We start from the raw sequence: 12,263 nt of genomic DNA on the forward strand, positions 1-12,263 counted from the left end.
AATTCACACAGGGTGTCGAGACCTGGTGGAAACACACAAATGCAAAGAAGGCTACACTAGAGGCATCACACCTCCGTGTGGAACTAAAGACATTTGGGCCCCCCCTCAGGAGATACCTGAACTCTGACACCCAAGATTCGGAAATATCGGAATAGCCATCGTTCCAGGAGCCAACCCACAAGATGCGTTGGTTTCCTGAATCTATTGCCTGTTATTATATCAGATGCAAAGTCCTGTACCACTTCATTATTGTTTTCTTATGCAATGAACCTGCCAGCTGGAAGAAAAAAAAAAGCTCTGCAGGACTGCTTCTGCTCTACCGAAGTGAGCGTCCTGCCTGAAAGGGAATCCAAACATTAATGGTTGCAATCGTGTGAAGAGAAGCCCACATGCCGCTTGGCAAATCTCCAAGACAAGGACACCTTCCCTCCCTCCGTAGGGCAGAGGTGGCAGCCAGGCCTTCGGTCAAAAAAACCCCGAGATCTTCAGGCACATTGTTTTCTACCAGAACATAGCTTTCTGAGATGCAGAGAATGATCCATCTTGAAAGGGTCTGTTAAGTCACAACTTTGCCAGTAGACACGGAGGAGGCTAGGCCGGTGCGCCAAGAAGAAGGGAAGATGTAGCGTGGAATCCAACACAAAGTGCCAGTTGTAGTGAAATGTTTTGTTGTTGTTGGTGGTTATGTGTTATGAAATTAATAAAGAGTTTTAAAAAAACTGCCAGCACGGGCACCAGCATAGCCCACAAAGGGCTTTTAATTCTTCCTAACATCCCTCGTCCAAGCGTCATAGTAGCTGTGAGCCTGAAATGGGTCCAGCTGATAGAAATGCTTCTCTGGCTTGGAAGCACGAGGTGGTGGCAAAAAAACACTGGACGATGGATCTTTTGAGAGTGAGAGACCACCTTTGGAAGCAAAATAGTCCCTCTCATAGTCACCTTCTCATTGGAGAAAACCAAATGAGGTTTAACAGATTAAACCTGGAGCTCACTCACCCACCTTGCGGAGCTGATGCAAACAGGAAAATCACCATAAGGGTTAGCAATCTAAGAGATCATGATTGCAAAGGCTCAAACTGAGCCAATAAGGAATGTCAAAACTAAATTGAAATCTCATAGAGGAACCACAAACTGGCATGATGGAAACTGATTAAACAATCCCCACAAAAATTGCAAATCAGTGGGGATTGTGCAGAAAGCCTTGCTATGGGGTGATTTTGAAAACCAAGATATTGACATGGTATTCATTTAGAGAGCTCATCTGAAGGCCCTTTTCGAATGAAGGAAAGCAAACAATTAAACACAAAGGATATGGGAGAGGTGAAAGGGTCTGGATCCCTCTCCTGGCACCAACCCAAGAATTGATGTCGTCTGCAGACAAACCGACTTAATGGTGGGCCTCCTTGCTGAGAAAAGCGCATCAATCTGACGGGAGGACTCACACTTCTGACTGGGACAGCAGATCCACAGTGTTCAGGCGCTGCCAGGGATGGCAGATGGACAACTACGGGTACCACGTTCTCCAAGTGCAGTCTGTAGTGATCAAAATCAATTTGGATCTGAGCAGGCGTGGTCTCCCGACAACTAGTGGAATGATAGGGATCAGCGGGAATGCATGGTGGAGCTCAAACCTCCAGTCGATCATCAGGTGCCCCCAGAGCTCCCTGCTGAGGAAATGTCCTTGAGCAGAACAACTAGCTCACACTGTAAGTGAAAAGGCCCCCTCAGGAGTGGCCCAACAGGAGATTTCCCCCAGAGCTTCCTGACAGAGCTTCCACTTGTGGGAGGCAAATTTCTGCTTGCGCAAGGCATCTGATATGACATTCTCTGTTTTGGCAAAATAAGCAGCCGTCAGAGATATGTTGTTCTCCAGATCCCAGAACCACAGTTGCATGGATTCTCTGCAAAGAGGCAAGGACCCCACACACCACCTCGTTGGTTGAGGTAGTACATAGCTATTAAGTTGTCTGTCAGGGCCAGTACCCACTTGCCCTTCAAAGAGGGAAGAATACAACCAGGGCCAGCCTGACTGCTCTCCATTCCAGCAAGTTGATGTGCTCCAAATATTCTGAGGGAGACCACTGTCCAGTCCCCATCAAATCCAACAGGAGCCATTGGAAAGAAGACTCTGGCTTCCCCATGGTCGGTGCAAGTAAAATGTCCTGAATAGTGGCATCCTGCAAGTTGGAAGCCACATCCAAACAACCCAGATCTCCTCTGGAAAGTCCCTCACTTCTGTAGGACACAGGTATTCTATCTCAAAAGGGATGGCATTTCCCCCATCTTTGACATGAATGCCACCATTGGAAGCCAAGTGTACTTCAGAGGAATTCCAGGATTATTGGCACGGACGCCGAGGGCACTCAAGGACAAAGCCTGTCAGTGCATGGATGTGTCTTCATCTGTAGGAGCAGGATCCAAGCCTTAGGCGTGCGCTGACAGTCCTTTGCAGGATCCTTGCTGGCTTGCCCAAGCGTAGTGAATCCTGATGGCGCTGCCACCAAGGACGAACTGCTAGGGCCTTGGCAAAGATGTCATTCATCTTCAACAGCAAAGCATCCCATTCCTTGGGTAGAGGATTGGTTGGGAAATTATACCTATGGAGCTGCCTCTGGGGAGACCCGGGAGGCTGGAGTGGTGACCTCTCTTCTTTGACAAGGAAGAAGAGAGGTGCCAAGAGGAATTACCCTGTGAGCAGGACTCTTACAGTGCTTCTTTGGGCTGGGGACAGATCTTCTGACCTCCGCTCCACATCCTGAGACCTCAAATGAGATCTCTTGTCTTTTTCCTTGTAGAAAAAGGTGAAGATTTTCACTGCTCGCTCGCAGTGAGCCGTTGGATAAATCGACTGACATGACGCTCAGTTCTGGGAGTTGCGTTTCTCTCCTAGATAATAAAGACAGATCCTGTGGGGGATGGGGAGTGGTTGGAAGCGAACATTTGTCAACCATAGTCCACACAGGGCTAGAAGCCCAAGGCCTTCAAGGGATTGGCCATTAGCTCAGACTTGGAGTAGTGGTGTTCCTGAAGCAAACAGGGTGTGTGGAAAAAAGGAACGGAGGTCATGGGGCACCGAGCCACGCCTCAAAATATACTGGCCCAGACATCATGTCTAGTGCAGGGTGTGTAAGGTAGTCGCGAGAAATGCATTCTCTGATGGTGGAAATGTTTCCAAAGATTAGCTCCATTTGAGACAGATTATTATAGATGAGGAAAAGGCGGAGAGAAGAACCCATTAGAAACCATGTGAAGCAGTTTGGAATTAGTCATAGCTTATTATAAATAACAGGTATTAAAATAACAAAAAACAAGCTGGGCTCCATACTTGTAAATAAAACGTCAGGAAGACCATATGTAAACAATCAATATTTACCTCAGAGTCAAAGCTGAAAAATAGCTTATGAAAATCAGGTACTTTCAGCAAATCCAAATACTGATGCATGAGAAGAAATTTGTTTATCCTTATGTACATGTGGTCCTCTGTGAAGAGAGTTGAAGAATATGGAAAACACATTTAGGGACTAGCAGAAAATGTACAGACATTGCCCAAGACTTCAAATAACATGAAAACAATTGCAAGTATTTCTTTAACCCTGATCCCCACCATTTTGGATGTGCAAGCAATTGTAAACGCATAGGTGGCAACTATAACGGCAGCTTAGCATCCAACTGCTTATAACAATTTGATAGTCCTCGAGAAACCCTTGCATGTTAGGATTATTGTTATGGTACTAGTTGGAGCAGAAGCCAGATACCATGTTTTAGGTTGAGATGTTGTATGCTCTTGCGTCCCCTGTAAAGAGCTTTTCCTGGCCATTACGGTGCATATAGATTCAGTGAAAAACTTTAGTAAAGAGTTACGGGGATCTGATTTATTGCAACAAAAAATTCAGCGGTGTAGGAAGTGATAATCATCTTAACTGTGTGTGTCCCCGTTGATGTCCCTGTGATGTAATTCTGTATCTTGTTGTGAATGTTTTCTGTGATATCATGTATGTGCACATGGGCTTTGCAACGGGGATGGATGGACGCCGAGGTAATCACTTGCTGAATTTTAAGGGTTTTGCTGAGTTAAAGCAGATCACCTTAACTCTCAATTTTCACTGAATTTCAAGGGTTTTGTTATGCAAAATTTTCTTCAGGACTCACTGGGCCCCTTTGGCCGTGGCCACTGTACATGATGCATCGATAATTTAAAAAGCGAGAAGGCACTGACCATGGCCAAACCAGCCCTAGCAGCTGAGGGTCGATACTCCTCTCCATAGTACCTAACAGTTCTCATCAGCCATGGTGTATGTCCATGGCCAACAGCTACTGACCATGGTTTTGTGCTGCCCCAATTATTGACAAAGACAGAGGGCCTTAGCCGGCAGCCTCAGGGTCCACTGGCCATGACCTTCGACTGTCTCCACTGTACATGTAACACCAATTATTTAAAAAGACCCATATTCCCCTGCGTATAAGATCAGATATCAAATACCAGCATGTTAAAAAGACTATTGCCAAGCCCAAGAGGCCCATAAGCTATTGGTTATTTACCCCTCTCTTTTTATTCTCGAGATCAAGTATTGTACTAACAACGCATGGCTTGATGCTGCCCTCAATTCCTACTAAAATCATTCCTGAAAACCATTCCGGTGGGAATGCAGATGGTGCAGATTTCTGTGGTAACACAACATCTGCCAATTTCCGTAATAAAGGGACAATTATAAAAAATGTAAAAGTCTTCCCCAACCCCACTGGTACTCGCCATGTTCCCCCTCTTCTTCTCTTGCGCCATACCTCCCTCGCTCCCTCCCTCGCTCGCTCCATCCCTCGCTCCCTCACAATATCCCCCTTTCACTCTCTGTTGCATACAAGGCATTTATTTTCTTAGCACAAAAATTGTCCTAAACACAGGGATCTCAAGAGATTCCTATGGGATTCCCCCAATAAGATCAAAAGTTTCTGCACAAAACACACTCCTTCACTGCCCAGGTGACTCTGTTTCACCCTCCCCACGTGTAGTCTGACACAAATCCACCCATTTCCACCTTCATATAACATTTTGAGCACTTTTCATCTTCAACTTCTCTCAGGATGACTGAGAATCGCTCACATTGAGCAAATAAAAACAAATGGTTGCTTTTCATTTCTGAAAATCCTCTCTGCTGCAATGCACCATGGGCAATACATACCTTTTTTTTTTTTTAGGAGCAGGTGGCACCCCCTTTTCGATTGACTATTTTAAAAACTACTGGACAGATTTACCCCAAAGCAATAGAAGGCACATCTACGACGCTTTGTGCCAAACTTCTTATTTGGTGCAAATGCATTCCGTGGCTTTCGCACTATGGATGTTCAATCAAAGCACTTTTTTCTCTATAGGAAAATAAACAGAGTAGGCCGAACAAAGGTTTTTTGTTTTCTTAATAACATTTCCACCTTTTAAAGAATTTCCCCCAAAATTTCCAATTTAATGGGACACACTTTATTTTTAGAAAACGTTATCCAAATTTGTCCGACTCAAATGTTATTAGCACTGGAATTTTGGGAAATGTCTATGAAAACAGGTTTCACCTTATGTTATAGGCCAGCGACGACTGCCACAATATAAAATATATATTGAAGTCTTGTGGGCAAAAGTGAAAGGGACTTATGCAGGCCGTGTTGGCAAAATGACTTAGCAAATGTTTAGACCCTGGAATTGGAAACTGAACAACATTTGCCACTGCACCCTCTTCCAGGAGATAGACCAGGAGCCCTTCTCTTCCCCCTCAACGGCTTCTGGAGAAGCGCGGTAGACCGGACCCGACCTGCATCCTCATCAGCGCTCTGGGGTAAGGCTAATTGCTCCTGCTCCAACAGCATTACCCTTATCTCTGCTGAAGTCGGAGCCCACCATCAGCTGAATTATTTCTTTGCTATGTCCTTTGTCTAACCGTGTGTATACACGTGGAATAGCACTAAGATGGCTGCTGCTACGATTGTTGCTTCGTTGCCTAGAACCTGACTATGATGCTTCGCCCGGAAGTACGGAAGGCGATAGTTGGCCCTCCGCTTATAAGGCCGTTCTGGGGCCACAGGGCATGCCACTCTGCCCAGCCATCTGCCACACCCAACGCTGCCTTGCCACGCCACTGTGTAAGCCCAAATCACCTGCTCCAACACCACGTATGTGACTGCTTCTCTACAGCCGTACACTTCCATGACATCGCAGCTACCTACCCAATCTTATGTACTCAGAGACGCCTTAGGCCACCCCAGCCACTCTGTCTAAGCCTGTGCCCTCCCACTCTTAACATGCCTCTGACCGCATGACCGCTGGCCTCGCGAATAATCTTAAAAATATACGTATGCCTGCCACGACCCATCACCTCACTGACTGGCTTATGTACGCCCGGCTTATCGATATTCTGTATATGTGCTTGACATACGGCAACGCCGATTAGCCTATGTTCACGCCCTGCCTAATGCTATTCTATGTGTATATGCCTCATTGACTAGCCTATATACGCCCTGCCTAATGCTAGTCAAAGTGTATATGCCTCATTGACTAGCCTATATACGCCCTGCCTAATGCTAGTCAAAGTGTATATGCCTCACTGACTAGCCTATGTACGCCCTGCCGAATGCTATTCTATGTGCATATGCCTCACTATCAGCCTATATACGCCCTGCCGAATGCTATTCTATGTGCATATGCCTCACTATCAGCCTATGTACGCCCTGCCTAATGATACTTTGTATATGTGCCGGATACTGCTATGCTGATTATCTTATGTCTTAGCCCCGCCCAATTGAAAGTATAAGCGACGGTCGCTAGTGACCTCCACCTCCCCCAAAATACCTTCCCTTGGCCAAGTAGCGTCTACAAGCCAGACCTACGTTTTTTGTGAAGGCTAAACAAGCCAGACCTATGTTTCTGTTTATGCTAAACCGCCAACACTGCCACTGATCTCACCCATGTCGCAAGACCGCTGCATTTCCTGTCTCTCCCCTTGTATTAAGGCCCACAGCTAAAATTACCCTTGCTTGCTGCACGACGCCCATTATCTGTCCATTATCCCATTTCACCTCCCCCTGTCACCAATGAATTCCAACACCAAGCCACTGGCGATCCCACCTGCATACGCTGCAAAACCCTCAGCTCGCCACATTAACCTGGCACCTGAACCTAGCCCCAGGGGTGTTGCTAGGTCTGGAAATGATCCGGGGCTATGCTAATTTTAGGACTGTCAGTACTGGGGGTTAGCTAGCCTCTTTGGTTGTAACCCCAAAGCTTCTATATAGGGCTACAACCAAAAGACCCAGGGCTATAGCCCCCTCAGCCCCCCCTAGCAACGCCTCTGCCTAGCCCTACACTCCATCCTAATCACCCATTGTAACGCTGCCTCACCAACCCTGCTTAATTCCAACATGACCTACCCTTCACACTTTCCCCCACGGGAACGGGGTATCACTACCCATATCGACCCACAGCACACCATCCCTGTTAACTTTGACACAATTAGGTGCCCTACTGCCACTACCGGCCTCATGGCCCACTTAGCATCCAGGTTCTCCAGGCTCAGGGCACGCACCAAACCTTCACAACACCTCAGTTGCCCCTGGCCCAGAACCTTGAGGAATCTCAGGCTCGGCACCCGCTCACACTGCGCCAATGCTATTAAGTGCACTAGAACCAAGCGCTTGCACAACTGGTCAGATATATCCCTCTCTCAGTGAACCCCTACCAGCACCAATAACTCCTTCCTCGTGCTGAAAACTCACACCACCAAGTTAGTAAACTCACCCTCCCCACGTGCCACTGCCCACACTCACCCTATAGACATGCCCACCTCTCAGCCTACCAAAAAGGGCACACCTCCTGCCCCCCTCAAATGTGCTCTCATAAATGCACGTTCTCTCCCTGCACATGCTTTAGAGATCCACGACCTAACCATTCATGATCTAGACTTACTTGCCGTCACAGAAACTTGGCTCCATGAGGCATCTGGCCCTGCCATCTCACTAGCCCTCCCACCTGGATATTCCATCCTTCGACAAGACAGACAACTGCTGACAGGAGTAGCAGCACGCATATAAAAAAATACCCTCTCCATTAGGATCCGCAATCTTCCAAAGGAAGGCAAAGCTGACATATCTGCTAAGCTATCCATATCCCCCAAATGCACCATAAACATAAACCTCATTTACTTGCCTACTGGCCCTACCCTAGACTTCCAAGGACAGCTCCTCCACTGATTAGGTGATAACCTTAAACGTTCCACCAAAACCATTCTTCTCCGCGACCTCAATTTAGGCCTTAATGACCTTAAAGATAAAGCAGCATCAGCCCTAGTAAAGGAACTTAAAGACCTGGGGTTCATAAAAAAGTCACCAGTCCGATTGACAGCAAAGGCTGCACACTCGACTGGGTCGCATACCACAACTGGTCCACTATGGTTAGCTCCAACTCTGCCTACCCATGGATGGACCATAACTGTATCCAATTTACCATTCCTACAGCCCCGACTACTAAAGCTCTCAGTTACGCTCCACCAGCGAAGGTCAGAAGCTCCAAAAAAATAAAAAAGGACAACCTAGTTCCGCTCCTGCAAACCCCAGAACTTAAGACCCCCATTCCCTAGTGATCCCAGCGCATTAGCAGATATCTATGCTGACACCCTCACTCGAGCAATTGACGCCATAGCCCGAATCGAGTGCAAAAAAGATAAAAAAAATCTATGCAGGTTAACTCATGTTTCACAGATGAACTACAGGCCCTTCGTACCAGCAAACGTGATGCACTAACCAACTGGCAATCCAAGCCTAATGATTCCACTAAGGAAGAATTCAAAAGGCGATCTGCTCAATATAAAGAAGCTATCATCAAAGCCAAATCCAACTCCTTTAACTCACGGATATCTAATGTCAATTCTCAATCAAAGGAAATGTTTGCCATCTTCAAAGACCTAATCACTCCGTCCACCTGCCCTGACGAAATCACTAAAGATGAAGCTTGGTGCTCGAGCATTCAAGCTGACATGCTCAGCAAAATAGAACTTCTCCAAGAAAGAAATTCAGGTGCAACTCAAAACCTTACCTAACCAAGACCAGCCTATTCCGCCTAGCCCCCCCCCGGTGTAAACCCAACAACATACTCTTCTCTTTCTGAGACGTCTCAGAATCAGAAGTCCTCGACCTCCTCCAACATCCAAAACCGTCTATGTGTAAAGGAGAAATCTGCCCTCCCAGCATCATTAAAGAATGCGCTGACTCTCTGGCCCCTCTCCTAACGGCATTCATCAATGCCTAATTCAAAACAGGTACTGTCCCCTCAAGCCTCCAGCCTCAAAAAAGCGTGGGTGCGCCCACTTTTAAAAAAAACTTTACTAGACCCCACATCGCCCAATAACTACCGACCCATCACAACGGTACCGTTTCTATTACAAATCCTGGAAAAAGCAGCCCATAACCAGATTCAACAATACCTCTAAACTAACTCCATCCTAGGCAAAAGACAATCAGGATTTTGCAAAGACCACGGCACTGAAACTGCCCTCCTAGACCTTAAAAATCAAATAACAGAAATTATGAATAGAGTTAAGCCAGCTCTTCTCCTACTATTGGATCTCTCGGCCGCCTTTGATCTTGTGGATCACAAGATTTTCACCTCACATCTCACTCACGCAGCCCACTTCTCCAAAGAAGCCTCGTCGTGGATCACCTCTTTCCTAGAAGGTAGAGCCATGAAGGTCTTCTCTAACCAGGCGAGTACAGCACCTACCACTATCCACTGCAGAGTCCCGCAGGGCTCATGCACAGCTCCTACCCTTTACAACTTGTTCACAAAGCCGCTCTTCGACAAATTGGACACCTTCGGCATAGCTTACACAAAATATGCCGACGATATGCAGGTACTCCTGCCACACTTCAGGCTCTTATGACCAGGAAGCTGCAGCCCTCCATTCGCTATACGCCACCATTCAAGCTTGGATGGCGGCAAATGGGCTGTGTCTCAATGGAGAAAAGACCGAGATTATCCTTATTGGTCCTAATGAAACACTTTTCAAACTTGGTAAACAATATTGTAATTTCACCGTCGAGAACTCCATCATCCCTGTCTCCTCATCTGTAAAGACACTAGGGGTCTACTTAGACTCCACAATGTCGATGACGCGCCAGGTTATTGCAATTGCATCTGCCTACGCTCACACCACTAAGCTAATAAATGCAGCAAAGCCCTTCTTGTCCAAGCAGAACTGCCCATCAATAGCTAGAGCTACCATTGGGGCAAGACTAGATTACTGTAATGTCCTCTTAGCAGGCGCCTAAGTAAAAAACTTAAATGGACTCCAAGTCATACAAAATAATGCTCTCAGAGGAGCCCTAAACATCCCCAAACAAGACCACATCACGCAGGCCAGAAGAGCTGCTCACTGGCTCTCCGTTAAGGAACAAATAACCTTCAAGACCCTCACCCTAACGCATAAGTGCTTAACTCTCACAACGCCGCCTTACCTATCACAGACTATCGTCAGAGCCACCTCCTCATGACCAAAAAGAACCTGCAACACCAACAACTGCGCATCCCTGTCGCCAAAAGGGCCAAGGCAGGTGGAATTGGATTCCCCCATATAGCTCCAAAACTATGAACACCCTACCCAACTCACTCGGAGCTGAGACATCCCTCTCAGCCTTCAGGAAAGTGTTGATAACCACACTCTTTAACTAACGCAACCCTATTCTCTCCACTGCCTCCCTCCCTTTGCCTCCCATCGCTCGTATTCCGTTTTGTAACTAAGAATGTATTCTGTAACTAAGCATGTTGTCTTGTCACAGCGCCACGATGCCCTCGGGCTGTTGTGCACTTTATAAATGTTAATAAATATACATATAAAGTCCCGAAACAGTTCAGGAAAGTCAGATAAAATTTGACAGGATTGGCAAGGATGCAAGACCATTTAAAGGAAATAATTTTAAAAAACGTTCAGAATAGGTAGATCTCAAATTAAGTTTGATAAGACATGACATTAACACCGAAGCTGCATTTCAGATTGAATAATGCTGTACTTTTACTAGACAAGGTTGAGCTACAAAACTCCAGCATCATACAATCAATAATGAATTTGATACTGAACCTGGTTTCATGCACTGCTGTGCCGATTTTGCAATGTAAAGGGACAGAGGGAAAGCCAGCCTGAGATTCTGCTGTCTGATGCCATTTTTCACCACATCCATCAGGTAAAGCAACTGCGATATAAAGTAGAAAAAAGGTTCATCACTTTAAGAAAGGAACAAGAAAATACCTTTTTTAACACAATAATACAGTCTTTTGTAAAGCCATGCTGCTGGCATAATTATCACATGGAAGTCACACGTCTAGTGGTCATTCCAGTCATGTCAGGGTATCTTCTCTGAAAAAGAAGAGCTAGCAGGCTTACCGGTCATCCAAGAAAGTCAGCCATGATATACATAACGTTGCCTAAGATTAGGCATATTTGCAAAAGAAATATAACTTAACTCCTCCATGCCCGTTCAAGAAACACAATGCTGTTGGCGTTGTCTTTAAGGTCATTCTTGTTCGCATTTACTTGGGCACATGCCGCCAGCAAACATGTGCCTTAACTTTTCAAACACTGATGTAGTGATGGGCCATGTTAGGGAAATGCTAACTTTTTGCAACTTTCCCTCCAGGGACAAAGGTGCCCCCAACATATCTGTTATTATTTTGACTTGTGTCTGTTTTTTTGCAGTGAGGTACTTTTAGCATTCACTCACTTTGATCATGTCATTTGGGATGCACTGTGGTCTCTATGGCTACCCATGCAGGGAGAACTTATTCCATTTTTTTTAACCTTTGTTTTAATGTATCACAAACTACTTTAAATTGAGTGTTGCAAGGATACTGTGTGTCCCTTTTTCTTTCATGTAACTTTTGTTACCCTTTTAGACATGACCTGAGCAGGCGGTTGGCAGTGAAGCAATTTTTACAGCATAATACAGTGCAGTAGTGTTATAACTGTGCTAATGCCTTTTTGAGTAACATATACTCAGAAATGACTGCTCCTCATTGACACAAGTCCCGTTTGCTGTGTCATCATGCATGTTGGCCATCTTCCAGCCATTTCAGTCATTTGGTCATGCACCTTTCCTCGGTCCAGCCATGGCCATGGAATCCCCGTCAGAGCTGCATGGGTCTGAACTGGGTCTTCGGGCTGTCTGGCCTGAATCCACATTCCAGCCAGAGGATGTTGGTTGCTGGGGGGTTTGTGGGGGAAGCTGACCCTCCATGATTA

At 46.1% G+C, this 12,263-nt stretch overlaps 1 protein-coding gene across 1 annotated transcript in view; it reads right to left on the bottom strand.

The window, feature by feature from the left end:
• URB1 (URB1 ribosome biogenesis homolog) overlaps window positions 1-12,263 on the bottom strand; it is a 2,274,827-nt gene that overhangs the window by 357,858 nt on the left and 1,904,706 nt on the right. The window contains exons 32-33 of the mRNA XM_069636341.1: window positions 11,106-11,217; window positions 3,374-3,480 (exon numbers count right to left, since the gene is read on the bottom strand). Of these exons, the coding sequence (XP_069492442.1) occupies window positions 3,374-3,480; window positions 11,106-11,217 (219 nt within the window). The remainder of the gene's footprint in view (window positions 1-3,373; window positions 3,481-11,105; window positions 11,218-12,263) is intronic.

The sequence above is a fragment of the Ambystoma mexicanum genome, chromosome 7p, assembly GCF_040938575.1.
Source record: "Ambystoma mexicanum isolate Mex_15411 chromosome 7p, UKY_AmexF1_1, whole genome shotgun sequence".
In the NCBI taxonomy this organism is placed as follows: Eukaryota; Metazoa; Chordata; class Amphibia; order Caudata; family Ambystomatidae; genus Ambystoma; species Ambystoma mexicanum.